The 18,744-nt window shown below is 40.5% G+C and overlaps 1 protein-coding gene across 1 annotated transcript in view; it reads left to right on the top strand.

Annotated features, from left to right (window-relative positions):
- The window catches only part of UBE2E3 (ubiquitin conjugating enzyme E2 E3), a 62,337-nt gene that overhangs the window by 4,520 nt on the left and 39,073 nt on the right, over positions 1 to 18,744 (top strand). Inside the window, exon 3 of the mRNA XM_066575761.1 lies at positions 1,582 to 1,632. Coding sequence (XP_066431858.1) covers positions 1,582 to 1,632 — 51 coding nt within the window. The remainder of the gene's footprint in view (positions 1 to 1,581; positions 1,633 to 18,744) is intronic.

The following is an 18,744-nucleotide window of genomic DNA, read 5'->3' as shown; positions in this document are numbered from 1 at the left end:
TTAACCCCGCAGAGTTATTATTATTAGTACTATTAATCACTAGCTAAGGTTGTGTTCACACGTCGCTGACTGGTTTTGGTGCAGAGCTGTAGCAGATCTCAACCTTTTTAATTAAATTGAAGGGCTGAAATCTGCTGAAGATTTGCATCGAAATCCACAACAAATCGGCTGTGTGTGAGCGCACCTTGAAGAACTCCCCATATCTCTGCTTTGTGACCCTGGTGGGAGTTGGATACTTAGAATTTTTATTTCTTTAAGCATTTTGTATAGATATGACTTTAGGGTGCCTTCACGCTATGCGAGAGTGAAAATGCAGAATTATGAAACCAATGATTTTCAATGGCGTTATTCCCATTTGCGATGTTTTCACTGATGTGGCGTTGAAAAAAATCACAGCATGTCCTATCTGGCTTTTTTTTAAAATGTTTTTTGTTTCTTATAGCCCATGTTTTCTTGTAGAGCCTCCTTTTTATTGCATTGCACGAACTTGCGATTTTCGTGCAATGCATTTCTAACGTTAGAAACTCCTATTGACTCTTATGTGGAAAAATAGAGGGCGGCAGCATTGCACAGTTTTTCACAGGAAAAAGCATTGCTAAAAAAAAACAAAACAAAAACAGCAGTTTTCTTGTTTGCTGCAAATTTTCTCGCGGCGATATCGCAGTCGCCAGTGTGAAGGAGCCCTAAGTAAGAGAACTCTCGTGGTGCTCTGTCATACAGCTATTGCGTTCAAGGCATTAAGAGTATGTATGTGGGGCAGCAGGCTATCAGGTTGATATGGCAGACCGTACAATATATAGACAGATCTATGTATATATAGCGGACTACATAGTCGTGCTTATCAGCAACATTGTCATGGCTGTATCGCTGAAGAGCAGAGACCCTAATATATTTTTTACTACTGTGTTTGCAGAATCTCCTTTGCTAGTTAAGATCAAATTTAAAAGAGAGACATATAAGTTGAATTTTTATTATATTTTTTTTTCCTATTTTCGCAAGAATATCTTGAGTCCCTTTAAATAGTTGTGGAACTTTTTATTTTTAAGCAGATTTGTAAGTGCTTGTAGTATTAGGCTTGTGCTGCAGAACTGCCAGTGCTGGAAGTTTGCTTGTTCTTCAGTTTTTATGGCTGAATGCTGTGTTAAATAAATATTCTCTGCAGCCTGTGATAGCGTGTTTTAGTCGCGGCTCGGTCAGGACACTGGTTTAAAGTCATTGTCAAAATGCTGGAGTTTACCCCTCCCTCTCTGCCTCATTTGCATATTAGCTAGAAAAGGAAATCTCCCTAGTAAAAAGTGTTTGGCACGGAAACCTTTTTACTTTTGCGGGGACGTGGATGGGTCTTCTTGCCCCCTCCAGGGTCTGCATCTTACATTTTTGCTCGGATGCCCCTGGAATGGAGCTGCTAAGTTCCTGTGTTCTAGGATTTGGGTTATGCCTCTGAGAACAAAGAGGAAGCAGCCATGTTAGCGTTACTGAAGGCAAAGCCAATGTTGCATTTAACAACATGATGGTAGAGGGCAGTGTAATTCCCTGATTCATTCTGCAGAGTGTCTGAAACGCTTCTCATTTCACTTACAGAATTCAGAAGGAGTTAGCAGAAATAACCCTTGATCCTCCTCCAAACTGCAGGTATGTAACCATTCACGTTTTTGTAATTGCTTTGTTTCCACAAGAAATTAGCAATCTAATGGGCTCTTAGCTTAGCAGTAAAAGAAGATGTTTGGGCTTTAAAACCACTTTGATGTGCGGGGGAATCGTTTTAAAATGAAAAAAGGTACAGCGATGAATCAGGCGGTGCATGCTTTATCTTCTGACTCGGGTAAAGTTGTTTTATTTTGTGAATTTAAAGGTAATGGGATCATTTTAATTTTTTTCCTATGTGCCGTAAATTATTCGGCAGCGCTTGCCCCGCTGTACTTGTACTATTAGAAGAAGCCCTAGACTTGCTGTGCTTGGTATCAGGTTCGGCTCGCCGCAAAGGGGATTTTACATTGCTGAAAAGTTTTTGAATACCTTTTTTTAAAAATGACTTGCAGCCCTTAGAGGCTGTGCTATGAAGGAGAATGCGTCGTTTTATTTATTGTTTTGTTTTCTGTGTTCTACACCTTGTTTATGACTTGTCTACTGAAGTGATGTTCGTGTGAGAATGTAATGGCAACATATAAACAATGTTGCTACTGTGTTGCAGTAATCTTTCTATATTGATGTTAGGAGGCAGCTCGTAAAATACAATGCATGAATCAATTACAATTTTCCTAAATTCACCAGAAATGATTTAAGAGAGTCTTCTATTCTTCAGAGTCTAGTCAGTATGTGGTACTAATCCAGTGGTTTCTAGCCTGTGGATTCTGGGAAACTACAACTCCCAGCATACTCTGACAGCTGCTGAGTTATTGAGCATTCCTTGTTGGAGTTTTTCATTATTATCTTTTATTTATTAGTTGTTTTTTTTTTAACTTTATCACAATTAAGTTGTATGTGAATTGTTTGTTTTATTTGCAGGCCTTTCAATAATTGAATTCTCCCTACCGGTTGTTTAATCTTTAATGGGCCGTTATTGGAGTTTGTCTGTATTGCCGTTCAGCAGCGCTTGGCTTTTGATGTATGCACATGTTGTGCTACTGTAACAGTTGATTTATTACACAGTAGCGCAAGGCTTAAGTAAATTGATTTAAGATGTAAGGTAGAGCTGGCAAAGTTGTGGTATATTAAAGTTGACTAGAATTTTCAGTTTTCACATGATCTAGATTATATGCTTTGTTTGTTCCATGAAATCCCACCATCCGGACGGCATATTGGGATATGAATGAACATGAAGGAATACTGCTGTATGCATGCTCTTTATTAGTGTGTGGTGGTATGTTTTACTATACTGACTCCACGGTGCGTTACTTCAAATGAAAACTGCTCTTGACTGGAGATGATATTCAGTAAATTGATTTTTGTCAGCAGTGTTGTGGGCACTGGTAGCTCTGCTTGCAAGTTTGCGCTGTAGTATCACAATCCTGCTGCCTGCACGGTTTCCTAATGTATTTGCACTGCTTAGGTTGTGGATTTAATATGTTGGTGTTTGAAACGGTGTAAATGCATCCGAGGATAGCAAAATGTGAATTACATTAGCCATCCGTAAACACGCAGAGGATTTCCCTATAGTTACTGTTCTTCTGTTTCTAACCATGATTGAGTAAATCTTAGATGATAGAACATAACCAGGTACTGTGCTGTGCTGCATTATTGTATTTTTTGTAGTTATTGCAGATATTATAGTTTGAGTTTATTTTTAGCGTATACAGTACAAAGAGGAAATTTAAGAATAGCGCCACCTATTGGACGGGAGTTCCCAATAAATCAGTATTTGACCTTTTTACAGGCTTTGACAACATGACTAAGGAAAGGATAGCAGCCAAGCTACAGAGTTTTCTCTAGACACCCTTCCGCAGACTGTTTAGGGTTGTTTGCCCATTGTTAGTGCAGAGCAAGCTACTGGTTGGCTGAGTTAGAGACCTTATTGTGGGTTTGGGGAGAATAAAGTTTCTCCTTGAGGAGAGTGCCAGGTTGGTATAGAGAGGCTTATATAGAAGTAGGGAACAGTACCTCCATGGCACTACCTAATAGAGAAGTCTCCTTCCTGTAAGGTGTGTTGTTTACAAATAAAGATTATTATTACATATAGTGCCAACATATTCCAAAGACGGGGACTACAGAAAGACAAAAGTACAATTACAGAACCACGGTTACCTGTAGTAATCAGTTGATGGAAACAATAGGGGTGAAGGTCCTGCTCCAACGAGCTTATGTACTACAGATAATAGGGCAATACAGAAGGTAGAGGGGCTGGAGATGTGAACGGTATGGAGAGGTGGAGAGTGAGGGATGCTATGCACATAAACAATGGTCAGACATTTAGCCGTGTGACTGCAGGAGCGGTTTATGGTGGCTAGCAGGGATTGCAGTCAGTAGGTCAGGGAGCATGTTATCAGGCGGCATACTAAGGAGTTTGCTTAGGGAATGCGGTATGCCTCCCTGAAGAGGTGCGTTTTCAGAGCACGCCTGAAGTTCTGCGAGTCCTGGATTGTTCGGGTAGCCTTTGGTAGTGCGTTCCAGAGGACTGGTGCTGCTCTGGAGAAGTCTTGGAGGCGGGAATTGGAAGTTCGATTTAAAGGGGCGCGTAGTCTAGTTTCGTTAGCAGAGCGGAGAGCCCGGGCTGGGTGATGGATTGAGATGAGGGAGGCAGGCAATTTAGGGGGGCGCTGCACTGTGGAGGGCTTTATGGATGAAGGTAGCGAGTTTAAATTGTATTCTGTATTTGACTGGCAGCCAGTGCAGTGACCGGCACAGGGCAGAGGCGTCCGAGTAGCGGCTGGACAGGAAGATGAGCCTGGCTGCCGCATTCAGGGGGGATTGGAGAGGGTAGAGTCTGGTACAGGGGAGGCCGATCACCGGATTCTTGCGATGTACTTTTCCATCCTCCCACTTACCCTATTTACATACTTTTTCCGAGGGAGCATTGTATTGCCTATATAACACTCTCTACACCAACTTGGTACTCCTGTTCGAGAGGGTCTTTATTTCTCGTTTTATCTAAAAAAAATAATTTTAAATTTTCAAGAGTCTGTCTCATTAAGACAACCCCTGTCCATTTGCCCTGATGGGGCAATAGGGCATACAGACATCATGCAGGGAATGGGGGAAGGAGTCTTTCACTTGAGACCTCTGCTGTGTTGTGGAAGGACCTGTAGCAAGCCGTTCACGAAAGCAAACCCACCCACATTACAGAGTTGAAGCGGTTTTGTACAGCGGAATGGGTTAAAATTCTTCCAAGCTGATGTTCAGGACTCAACAATTAGCGGAAACGTTTAGATGCAGTTATTGCTGTACAAGGAGGTCACAGCAGATACTGAAAGCAAGGTTTCACATACTTTTGCCACTCAGACATGTTATATTGGCTCTTCCTCTATCCATAAAGGACAGTCTAATATTTTTAACTCATTTGTTTATTCTACTTTTAGGAATTGTGTTAAAATCTGATGCAGTTTTAGGTTAAATATATGCAGGAATATGGAAAATTCTGAAGGATTGACAAACTTTCAAGCACCATTGTGTCTTAATGACTGATGGAGAGTGAGTCCCTAGGCTATACCGTGTGAATTTGTAATCCACGTTTGTGTAAAATGAGAAAAGTAAACTGTGACAACTTGACATAAATTCTGTGTTGAATTTTTTTTCATTGGCACTAATCCACATATGAATAGGTCTAATCTGCATGTGTCTCCTCAACCACTTCAGTGTAGATACATGGGAGAAAAAAAAATCTATGTTTAGAGGGAAACTGTCATATTCCCCCCAGCACCATAAAGTTATGATGCGGTTAGGGGACGTAACGGGGAGCCATGTGATGTGACTGGCTATAGAAGGTTATCCCTGTGGCCAGTGACTGCTGCAGCCAATCACTGGCCTTTAAGCTGACTTAGAATTTTCTTGACGTAGAATTCACCAACGATATGTCTGTGAGCTGCCAGACGGTCGCCCAATGACTACTTGCTTCACAATTTAAAGCATCAGACCTTTAGTAAGAGGAGCTTGAGTGGTTACTGAAGATATGTGTAAGTGGGAGCTGTAGAAATCCATATGTAGTAAGTTTTCGGTCATGTTGTCTACAGACTGACAGTTTACAATTTGGCGTGCAACGTGAGCACAACATGAAGACTTGCCTGTGTTTATAAATTGCCAGGGCCGCTGTTGTATGCCTCCTTGTTAGTTCTCATGGGTTGGCCCAGCAAATCTGGCTTGTACTTCTGCTGCAGATCTGCAGCCGACTTGCATGCAGATTATTTCCGTTGTAACTCCTTGGGACTAATCCCTGGGTTTTATAGGTGAAATCTACATTTATAACGAGTGCTGTGTGAAGGAACAAGACATTTTTGAACTCTGAGGTTTGGAAATTAAGCCCAAATTCCCCAATAATATTAATTTGCACTGAATTTTAATATATTTTAGACTAAAAAATGGGGTAGATTGTATTTCTTGAATACCTTTTTATACAGATTTCTGAGTTTAGGGGTTGTCTCAGATGATGATGATAATTATTATATATATAATTTATTTTTATTTTTTTAAATTCCTGCTTTCCATGCCCAAAAATAAAAGCTCATATACTCGCCAGTTTCACTCGCAGGTCTGTGTTGACAATCTGTAGTGATCCTGCTCACCGGAAGCCACCGGCTGCTACAGCCATTCCCAAACTTGAATGTGGTTGCAGCAGCTTGTAAACACGGTGTTGTAGTGGAGGCTGGAGGCGGCGCTGGAGCTTCAGGGGGGCCTGGAAAGAATATGTGATCATTAATTATTTTTAAGCATGGGCAGCAGGTTTTTTGGTAAATTCCTATCTCTGACAAGCCCTTTATGTAATGTTTGCCACAGGTTCATTCTGGCACTTTTCTTATCGGAAGAAGGCTTCTGATAAGGAGAGGATTTTCTCTATTTTCTTCCTCTAGGCACAAGTTATTGTTGTAATGAGCATAGACTTTATCTAGTAAGTTTACAGCAATAATATGGGACATAGTGGAAATACTTGTACTATGTGTCTGGAGAAGAGAGAGAAATCGTTAACTATTCCGGGTGTCATTTACTTACTGCCCTCAACAGTATGGAAAGAAGAAAATGGTCATTTCCACTATCATTAACTGTCTTGAGTTTATGGCACACCAAGTATAGTGGGGAAGAAAAAAAGTTGCTAAATATCGGTTTGTTTCATTATTTTTATTGTGATCTGCTTAGACCTGTTTCATGAAAGTAACAAGACACGTGATGCTCTGCATGCTGCTCCTTTATACACAGTCTCTGTTGGATGCTATTTGTGCTGAGATCGTCTGGTGGGGAAAACCTAAATGCACACAATGTCTGAAATGGAAGGTAAACGGGGGTTCTGTAGACGACTCGTGCATCTTTATGGAAGCTCCACGCTAAATGTGCATAAGCACTAAGATCCCGTTTAGGCAACAGTATTTGGAAGTCGAAAACAGGAATGGAACCTACAGAAAAAAAGTAGAATGGAAAGCCTGGTTTTGGCTTACAAATACTGACAACTGGAACGGGTCTAAATCATATGCTTTACTGGTTGGCTATTGTAAAGACTGGAATTGTTTCAAGAATTCATAAGTGTTTAGCTCTGTGATCGAGAGGGTTAATATGTAAATGCACAATGTTTTTTCTTTATAGATATGATGGTTTGGTAGGTTTTCTATAACTATATGTTTAAAGGGGGGTTCCAGGACTAAAGTATTGATGACCTATCCTCAATATTAGATTGATGAGGTCTGCTGATTCTTAGAACTGTGACATCACCTTCGATGGTCACAAGGCATGAGGGCAGCTCATTCAAGTGAGGGGGGCTGAGCTGCAATACCAGGCACAGCCACTATGCAATGTATGGTGGTGTGCCTCTTATGCAATGAAGTGGCAATGGCTCATCTAAGCGTCAAAGCCACTGTAGACAGCTAGTATCATAGTATGTAAGGGTGAAAAAAGACATATGTCCATCTAGTTCATCTTATTAACCCCCAATGAGGTAGAAGCCAATTTTCCCCATTTAAGGGGAAAAATCCTTCCTGACTCCAATTGGAATAATCCCCGGATCAACAACCATTTTGAAGTTGTTAATGATTATAACATGTTATATTGTATCACTCAAGAAAAGCATCCAGGCCCCTCTAGGGCTCTTTTATCAAATTTTCCATCCCAATGTCCTCAGGCAGAGAGTTCCTTTAGTCTCACTGCCCTTACAGTAAAGAACCCCCTTCTATGTCTGTGTAAAAACCCACTTTCCTCTAGACTTAGAGGGAGCCCCCATTGTTAATTTCACAGTCATGGGTATAAATAGATGATGGGAGAGATCCTTGTATTGTCCTCTAATGTATTTATACATAGTTATTAGGTCGCCCCCTCAGCTGTCTTTTTCTAAACTAAATCCCAATTTCAATAACCTCTTTGGGTATTGTAGTCAGCTGATTGGTCAGGGTCCACTGCTCAGGACTCCCTTTGATCTCACAGTAATTAAGGGTAAGTCATCAATATTGACATCCCAGATAACGTGCTATGGCTGTGGGATAAATGATATTGCTGTACTGTGCTTGTTAATTTGCACACAGGTAATACTTCCCTTGTGTCTTTGCACTACTTTTGTTTAACCCACACCAGCATTTTTCAATAATTCCTCCTGATGTTGTACTGTAGTTATTCAAGCATAAACACTTTATAATTGAGTTGTGTCCTGATGTACCACTCAGTTTGGTCTTTATCGAGTATTACAACCAAAGGCAAGTAGGAAACCTAAAAATGTGCTCCTGATTCATGTTTCAAAGGATACAGGTGATCTGTGTAATTCTCTACATGCAGCAGTAATCATTAGCGAAGGTATACTACCCCTTTTTGATAACAATCTGGGTACCGTTTGTTTTTTATGATTTTTTTTTTTTATTATTTTTTTGCTAAATTGTTTGTTTTTCGCCGCATCTGTCAGTTATACAAAATTATATCAAATTTTTTTTTAAACTATGATTTTTCACCTATGGGATGCAAGTTTTGAACGTCAAACGAAATGATTTACAGAAAGTTACACAAGTCCTTCAACATCAACCTATGTTGCATTGTAGTCAATTACCCCCCCCCCCCCCCCCCCACACACACACACACACACACCCTGCACTCTAACTATCATAATAGTCCAACTATTCTTTGCAGATTGGTTAATAAAGCTAATTATTTTGAATGACTTCACACTTTTTGACTTTGTGTTTTAAGCCAGGTGAAGGATACAATATAAAGGTTTTATGTGGCAGTCATAAGATTTTCCATAAAATTCCATTTGGTAAGCCTGTATGCAGCTAACTGAGGAAAGCAATTTAAAGTTGCATAAAAAGGGGAAAATCTCAACGTGTGATTTCCAAAATTTGGGGTATTCATTGCTCGCCAATTCATGGTATCATTTTAAAATATACAAAAAATGGCTCAACTGCTGTTGGGGGAAAAAAATGGTCTTCCTGTCAAAAAGCAGAAGAACGTCGCACGGAATTATCAAAAAGAATCGGTGAGTGCCAGTTGCTGCAATTTCAATGCAGTGGAATTCCGTTAGTGGAAAGAGGGTAACATAACATGCAATAGGGGCCATACACGGGCTATGTTTTGGCTTCTACAAGGCAAAGGAAAAACCACTTGTTACGAGACTGCAAAAAAGAAATGTTTGGTGTGGGTTAAGACACTGAAACTGGGTGCCTCGTCAGTAGAGTTCGATAATATGGAGTGACTAGTTGCGGTTCGGTCTCTGCATTAGAGATGAGTGCATCTGAAGAAGCGTTTGACCTAGACTGCCTAACTTGTACAGCTTGTGTGGGGATGCATATCTGCTAAGGGCATTGGCAATCTCCACTTCATAATGAACACTGTCAATGCTAATATGTAATAGAAAAATTTGGCTGGACCTCCTCTGCCCTCTACTCCAAAGCTTCAAACTAAAGTTGGAGAATTCATTATCTACCAAAATGGAGCGTCCTGTCATACAGCTAAGTTGGCTAAAGCCTGATTGGCTCAAATTGGGATCCCCATAACTTCCTCGGCCTACAAGCAGCCTTGATTTATAGCTGTATGACTCATTCTGGGGAAAATCTATGCCACAGCGAGGGTGGATTAAATGTGAAAAATCAGCCAATTTGGGATTCGGTCACACCCGAGGAGTGCCGAGCACTAGTAAACTCTGTACAATTCCTTCTTCTAGTGGAGAGGGCACAAACTTTTTTTAAATAACTGTTTACTGTTTTTTGCTGGACTAGTTGGACTATCTTTATGCCTGCTGATAGTTGGACTGTTATGAAAGCACATGCTGTGTGTTAACATAAGAAATGTCTTTGTTGCTAGTAGCAGGATATTTTTAAACTCCTTTTCATATACATAAATGTTTCTTTATTCGAAAAGCTTAAAGGGGTTCTGACATAAAAAAAAAATTGTACTCCCCTCACCTTGCCTGGCCTGGCCCGATCGCCAGGCATGTCCCCTCCAGCCGGCATCTTCTTCTGTGCCTTTAAAGCAGAGCAGGAGCGGTCAAAAAAGACCGCTTCCTGCTCTGGTCCGTCCGTCAGGCACTTCCGAGGTGAACGGACGGGCCGCTCACAGCAAGCACGTCACAAGCAGTGCTTGCTGTGGGCGGCCCGTCCGTCCTGCTGAACTCCGGAGTGCTGCGCATGCGCAGTGGAGACGCAGCCCGTCCTGACTCCTGTCAGAGGGCACCTCTCCACTGCGCATGCGCGCGATCCCGGAGCGGCGCGGCTCGTGCAGACAGAAGAGGAGGAACAGCGCCTGCTGGGAGGTGACACCCCCCCCCCCCCCCCCCCCGATGTCAACAACAACAGAAGAACAGGTAAGTATTATCTTTTTATGCTTTAGCAGCCATTAAACTATGGGTTCCCTGTGTCCATTAGGCAGACCAGGGAACAATGGCTGCTAAAGCATAAAAACATTATTCATGTCAGAACCCCTTCAATTTGTTTTTAATATGTTTTTCCAATAATATAACTAGGCAACCTGATCTCAGTGACATGAAGAGGGTTGCCAGACTAGTGTGAGATGGGTTAGTAGAAGGATGGCAGGCGGGTCATATATGAAAGCTCACTGCATCCCCGCAGTATATGTCTTGTTTGCTTTCAACCCCCAGAATTAAATGCATTTACCTAACCGAACGGATGGATGCACATTGTAGCATTTAGCTGTTTTATAGGTGTAGTTCAGAAGCTGTATTAGAATACAGTTAGTGCCTATTGAACATTTGTGATGGGGTTTGAATGACTTGGTTCTAAGCAATACAGATGTTGATAAGACTGCACGTGAAAAAGTAATCCCAGATGCATATATAATATATATAGATATATATAGATATATATAGATATATAGATATATATATAGATATATATATAGATATATATAGATATATAGATATATATATAGATATATATTTATTCGTCTATCCTTATCATGATGTGGCAGATTTGGATGACATTGTTCACAAGCTTCTGATTCATTAGTGTCTTTTTTTGAGTTTTCATAAAACAAGTCATTAAGCATCAGACACCATTTAATGGGAACAGAGGTCGATATCGTAAAACCTTCATTTTTCATTCTCTACAAACCTTGAAAGTCTCTCTTGGCTTTTTATGTACAGCATGAGATAGTGGAAAGCTGCAACTTTATTGGGAGGTTTCCCAGGACTCTACATGAGTGCAAAACCCTTAGCCAATTTATAGCATTTTATTTATGACTTGATTTTTTTTTTTTTTTTTTTTTATTAAGCTGACCTTTTTCAATATCTGTTTCTTATCATTCAAGTGTATACATTCACCAGCTACTCTCCTTTGTCGTGTTCTCTGACCCCCGCAGAATATTATGTATAGACAGTGTGGTCAGCAGTACAGGATTATTCTTTACTTTGTGACTGTAATTCCGACTTCCCTGGGGATGTATCTGGCTTGCCAGAAAAGTGCATTTAGATGGAACCCTCGATGGCTACATAGGCTGTTATTTCTGAAACAGAGACCAGGGCTGCAAGTTTTTGGTGTTTTCATCTGGTTTCCTAGTTTCTAGCATTTTGACCGGACAGAATAGTCTAGTCATCTGTTGTTCTGTGCGGCCAAAATACCGGAAACTAACAGAAACCTAATGAACTGGAGACCAAAGCCTGCAACTTTGGTCTCTGTTTCAGAAATGCCAGCATATTGAGCCATCCAGGGTTCCATCTGAATGCCATTTTGAAACAGAACCCTTGGACGTGACGTCTGGCCAAATGAGGAGTGAATGAAACCTTAAAAGGGTTGTCTGCTATGAGCCCCTTTTCATGTAAAACTTTATAGATCATTCTAGTAGATTCCACAACTGCCTGATCAAGTTTGTCATGGGAAGCCATCCACAGAACTTGTCTTGACAGTAAGTGAAAGTGCCACAATGGCAGCAGGACCGCTAGCCATTGCTTCTGTCATTTGCAGATGTGGAGCATTGTAAGACAATTTCTTGGTTATTGTCTGTTAAAATAGAACATCGACTTCTTCTCTACTACCCTTCTTATAACGTTGGCTGTTGAACCTGCACTTGGCCACCCCTATCTTCCCCTTTCTCCATGCATATAATATCTGCAAATGGGGAGGCCAGAGAACTGATTTGAGGTGCTTTTTTTTTCTTTCCTGTATTGGGTGGGAAATGGAACAATCTACAAGACTGTCTCTCCTCTTTGTATGCCTGTGATGGTCTTTGCTTGTGAAAGCCTTCTGAAACCTATAAAAGAAAAAAAACTAAAGCTTCTGTTGATTGAAGACAGATTCTGTGTAATAGGCTCGTATGTATGAAGCCCCCACTCTTTACATCACTTCACTACACACTAGCTGGCTTACAGACTTGGGCCCTGGCTCCTAACTTTTGGAGACATTTGTCTAGTACTGATTATTAGGTGAAATTAAATTTCTCCTGCTGATATCTAGAGCAGACAAGATTTCTGCTTGGCAAGAAGTTAAGGAACTAATGACAGGCCAGCGATAACTGAGCAAATTGAAGGTTAAAGGGGTTGTCCCGCGAAAGCAAGTTGGGTCTATACACTTCTGTATGGCCATATTAATGCACTTTGTAATATACATCGTGCATTAAATATGAGCCATACAGAAGTTATTCACTTACCTGCTCCGTTGCTGGCGTCCCCGTCTCCATGGTGCCGTCTAATTTCAGCGTCTAATCTCCCGATTAGACGCGCTTGCGCAGTCCGGTCTTCTCCCTTCTGAATGGGGCCGCTCGTGCTGGAGAGCTGCTCCTTGTAGCTCCGCCCCGTCACGTGTGCCGATTCCAGCCAATCAGGAGGCTGGAATCGGCAATGGAACGCACAGAGCCCACGGTGCACTGTGGGTGAAGATCCCGGCGGCCATCTTCGCAAGGTAAGTAAGAAGTCACCGGAGCGCGGGGATTCGGGTAAGTACTATCCGGTTTTTTTTTTTTTAAACCCCTGCATGGGGTTTGTCTCGCGCCGAACGGGGGATCTATTGAAAAAAAAACAAACGTTTCGGCGCGGGACAACCCCTTTAACCTCAGTGAATGCTCTCACCTAGTCCTTTCATCCTTTTGTCATTGTCACTGATAATGGATATTACTGAGCTGTCTTCTTGCTAACAATGACTGACTGTTGGTTACCGCCAAAATAAATTACCAAATTGACTTACAATATGCATTTAATCTCAATTGGAAGTCTAGTCCTAATATAGTTAGCTTAATATATTTTTTATTTAATCATTTAGAATATTCGCAGTCATTAAATACTACTCGTGGATCGTTTTATGAGTATGCCAAAGATTTAAGGAGAGGGGAAAAAAAGAGGTATAAGTAAATTCAGAGTTTTAGGTTTACCCCATTTCAACTTTTTGCCAGAGGTAAAATATTAAATATTGTCAATGCGGCAATTGTAGTTTTTGTTTCAAAGATAAGGTATCTTCGTAGTGTGAATTTGCGGGTCTGGAAGGAACTTTTCTTCATAGCTACACTTCGGAATAACTGATCAGGTGCAACAAAAGTGTGTCTGTATGTATATCTATCGCTCTCAATAATGCATAAGCTTGATTTAAACAGGACAGTATGTTGCCTTAGCTGTTTTTTTCCGTATTTTAAGAGGAAACCAGATTATGGCTAGTTGTATGGAGGTATTCTGACTCTGAGAGATCGTATGTTTAAAGCGTTTTCCTTGCCAGCCTTTGCCTGAATAAGTTATGATTGATATCCAGCAAGAGACCCTGCTGTTATGGGTGACTATGCTGCATCTCCGTGTCTTGGAGAAAACATTGTAGTCTCTCCTGCCAGTTCATAGATTAGTGTTCGCCAACTAGGCACAGCATTAGCTGGCGTTATACCATTCTACCCGCATGGGGAGCAGTTTACTTATTACCTTCTATATTCACCTATATAAGCTACAGACCATAAGTATAGAGTCAGGAGGATAAGCTGTGATCTCCTCTATTATACCTGTGTGACTGTAGCTGTGTGATCATCAGCCATAACTGTGATAGGAGTGACTTTCTCTCCCCTCAACACTGTGGCTTTAGTAGATGCATCCAACAGCAACACACAGGCTGGGAAACTGACTAGAAAATTAATCCATAACTCCCAAGTAGATCTGGGCTGGTAAGAACTGAGATCACATGACCACCTGAAGAAAGCGAGGTTAGGAGATTTGGACAGAAAGAAATAACTAAGGCAATATAGGTCACCCGTATATACTGGGGAATAGCTACATAATGAATGCAATTTCAAAAAAATTACCAAAGTGGCCCTTTTTTAATAGTTTTTGGCCAAGTTTTACATTGACGTATGTCAATGGGAATGCTTCTGTTTAAATTACTATAACTTGGCTAAGAGATCCTTCAGGCTACTACGTGCACCTTTACTGTATAGATACGGTATAATAAATGTGCCTCATGTTATCCAGATTCTTAGTCTATGTTACAAATAAAAAAAAAGGTTAAAATATTTGAGATCTGAAGCTGCACACTGTTCTTCTTAGTTTACCTCCAAACACCTTGTACAAGTAGCAGATTATTTGTAGCCAAGGATGTATGAACGAGTGAGAACGGTCTAATGGCTCATTTGAAAGTGTAACATGGAAAGCCCATTGTTGTGATCGAACGGCTTGAGCTCCTTGCAGACTGACTCCATTAGGAATTGCATCATTTGCGCAGCATGTAAACAATACTAATTCCATTTATAGTCTGGACATCTCTGAGAACACATTTTCTGCGTTGTGCTTCCTGCCTTTTTTTAGTAGATTTACTGGGCTCACAGATCTGGTTTTAATTTTTGTGTAATGTGCAGAAAAACATCAACATCTGGAAAAAATGAGTTTTGGTCTGCGACAAAACAAAGTTTTGACTGTCTGTGAAGGAAAAGCGGATTGCCAGAAAACTGCGGGTTGCTGGGCTGTGTGTGTGTGTATGCATGCAGGTATAATATATAATTTTTTTTTATTTTTTTTTCCTTCGCTGGTGATGTGGGTAAGTAATTTTAGTTTTTTTGCTGTGCTTGAAATTGTCACTCTGTACTTTTTAATGAGCTTTGTGCACTCTAGCAAATCTGATTTTAGGCAGAACTGCCATGTAAAGAAGACAGACCAGGAGGCTGAATGAGAAAGGAGTAGGGTTTCAGGCTAGGTCAAGAAAACAGCAGACCCTAAACCTGTGACTAAGTACAGAGGTCTGTTTTGGCTTTTGCCAGTAGAGCTGGGCAATAGCGCTAAAAAAAAAAAAAAAATTTATAAAAATTATCTAATTTATTTTTTTCTTTTTTCAAACTTATGGAGTTGTCCAGTTGTATACTACTGATCGCCTTGCCTCAGGCGAGGTCATCAATAGTAGATCAGTGGGTGTCTTATCACCCGAGAACCCCACCGACCAACTGTTTGTTGGACCGATGCACTGAGCTTATTGATGCAGATGGTTCCGTCACTGCTGCAGTGCCTGCTTCCTGTAGAAATCGGCTCCATGTACGAACACACTGCCCCAGAGAACCGCTGATGGCAGGCTATCAATAGTACATCAGTGGGGTCTATCTTGAGGATAGGCCATCAATAGCTTACCACTGGATAACCCCTTTAAGGACAATTCTTGATTTGTCTTGTTTTTGCTTAAAAAAATAAAAAATTCCATGCACAGCCATTAAAAAATATAATAATATATAGTATACTAGTCATCAGAAGTGTGTGTGTGTGTGTGTGTGTGTGTGTGTGTGTGTGTGTTATCATCCTCACTTGTAAATGGGAAAATTCAGATAATGTCTAATAAGGGGCTGCTGTGCCTGCAATTTGCAATTTTCTCTTGTAAAAGTCCTAATGTAGGGACCCTTTTATTTAATTTTTTTTCACTAGAAGATAATTACATTTATCCTGAATTCCTTTAAATGATAGAATACGAGAAAACCTCTTTTTAATTTGCTCTTGTAACTAGCCAGGTGAAAAAAAAACCAGGAAAAACAAACCAACAACAAACTCTGTACATGCCTCCTCCGTAGCATATACAGAGTAAAAGAGTGTCGCATAAAGTTTGTCTCGCAGGATCCTGGATGTGGGGTCTTTATCGTTCACGATCCTACCAAATGTAATTGGACACTTGAGAGAGAATAAAAAACACTATTTATACATGTTGATACCTAGCTGAGTTTCCTTTGTCTGTAATGACATCAGATGATCTAACGTCTGATACACTTCAGCTGGTATTTCCCTCTATTCATCCTGCAAAGGTTTGACAAGTTCTCTCAAAGAATTTGCATCCATCTTCCCATCTACAGGGGTGCAGGGACCATTGTTATTAAATCTATAAGTAATGGAACAATGTTCTATGGTGTACTAATCGCACTACTCCATCTTCATATCAGTTGGACATACCTGGGTGTGGTGTGCCAACAGTTAAGTGCGGCATTTATGGTCTGGGGATGTTTTACATGGCATGGTCTCGGTCCGTTGGTTGTAGCGACAAGAACCATGAATACGGAGTTGTACTTGACATTCTAGACACTAATGTGCTGCCGACAATGTGGTAATACTCTGGGAATGGTCAGTAATACTTCCAACAAGACAACGTGCCTTGTCACAAATCCAACACTGCTCTATGTTTTTTCTCAAGTAAGGATACATCTTTAATGCACCTAACCCTATAGAGAAAATCCCCTCTGATGAATTTAGCCGACTATGCAAAAAAGAGAGGTTCTGGATTTTTCCTTTTAAATACTTTAGTTCCCAAGGGTCTTAATAAAGTTTTAGAGCCTATCTAATCGCATTTCAACATGTAGTTTTTAGTGGTGTTATTAAATGGCCCCTATTTATTTTAACCACTTTAATAATCAAATAAAATTCAATATAAATTATACCTTCATTCCACTAATCCCATTTTTAATGTTTTTTTTTTCTTTCCCCTCCCATAATTGACTGTTTGCCTTTTTAATAACCTTTTTAATAATCTCTTAGTTATTGTAGTACATTATCCATAATTTTTATTCTCTTTATTGACGTTCCAATTTAGTTTTTATTAGTATATTCGGCCCCTTTATGTTTTCTAGAGCAATATTTCTCCTAATGGATTCCCTCCCTCCTTTATTCCTCAAAATTGGTTTTGTTATACTATACCTCACCACACCCTGGCCTAAATCTATTGCCAAATTTCTCCACTTTGCTCAATGGCCTGGTCTCACTTGGCTATATGTATCTTTGACCCAGTTTTATAATCATTTACTTTTATTTTTGTATTTTTTTTATCTTGTCCATGTAGGAGTCATGTTTTATGTAGTATTGTCTGTTGATTTCCTGCCTGTTTTTATGCATCCATTATGGACTAAAGGTCTGTGTGTTCATGTCTGATCTGGGGACGTACAATGATGCTGAATCCACCAGAGAAGTGCCTTATGTGCTTGCATCCTCCTTCTGTATACTATTGCTGCATTCACACTAGATAATGCTATACTGCAGGCCCGGCCCTCCAGGTTTAGTTTTGGAGTAGAGTAATCTGGTCCCATCTGATCCCCTTCTACACGTACCTGCTGGGAACCTGGAGTTCTGCTCTGATCGTCTGCTTGTGTAAACCTGAGAAATGACAAGAACTGGCATCTCCTTAATGTGTCTTGAGAAGTAACTTGTCAATATCCTTTGACAACTTTTAATCTTTTGCCTCTCGTATGTTAGTGCTATAGTTATTAGATTGTAAAACAGATTTGTTATGTATTCCAGTTCTCCTTAAATTAACATCACTCCATTATCAGGCTCAGAGTTGGCTGCCAAAACAGCGGTGTATACCGCCTCACCGTGCGACATGGAAGGCCTGTCCCTCCCTTTGGCACGCTACCAGTTCTTATATTGAAGTACTGTTTTCTGCATGTCACTCAAGCAGAGACAGAGTTTGAACGGTTGCATATTTTAATTCACTTCTGTAAACTATTTTGATAAGGGTGGAATGGAATAATTAAAACGCTGCAGTACTACTGTGTCCCAGAAATGACAATTATATTGTATCCCAATAGGAGACTATGCTCTTCAATACACGGGGAATCCCTTAAAAGGTATACCGCCAATGCAAGTCTGTTGGTGACATGTGCTGCATGGAATTGTTTACTATGGACCCACACGTCGGGAAATGCTTCGGTGAATACATGCCAAACGTGTGCCGTATGTAGGAGGGAGACATTTGAGCACTAGGATATAGATATATATATAATTTGCCAGTTAAAAGAAGCTGTACTTTATAGACGAAAATGGTGAGAGTTGATCCATAGGGTGACCCAGAGTCGACAACGACTGAATGGTTCATCGTATATAGTCTGTGTGCTGGTTCTGACTTGCAGTTAGTATTGTTAAAGGGAGCCTGTCACCTGCCTAAAGCACCATAAACTAACTTATGGTGGTGTTAGACGGGGTGACGGAGAGCCGAGTGATGTATTTTTATTGTACTCGCTGGCTTCCTGGTTCCCGCAGCTGAAGTCAGCGAGGCGAAAGAAAATCTGACTCTCTTCTGAGTCCTTTGTGCGTACAAGTCTATGAAGTTATATAATATAACTTTCTTATCCTGATAAAAACCTTTGTAGATGGATAATTTTAAATAACTCCAATGGAAATGCAGTAAATATATATACATTATGCAGAATGTTTCCTTGGATAATTTCATGCTAAATGAGATTCCTTGGTAAACCTTTCTGCAT

The sequence above is a fragment of the Eleutherodactylus coqui genome, chromosome 8 (genome assembly GCF_035609145.1).
Source record: "Eleutherodactylus coqui strain aEleCoq1 chromosome 8, aEleCoq1.hap1, whole genome shotgun sequence".
Taxonomy (NCBI): domain Eukaryota; kingdom Metazoa; phylum Chordata; class Amphibia; order Anura; family Eleutherodactylidae; genus Eleutherodactylus; species Eleutherodactylus coqui.
This window is presented reverse-complemented; position numbering and strand designations above follow the sequence as displayed.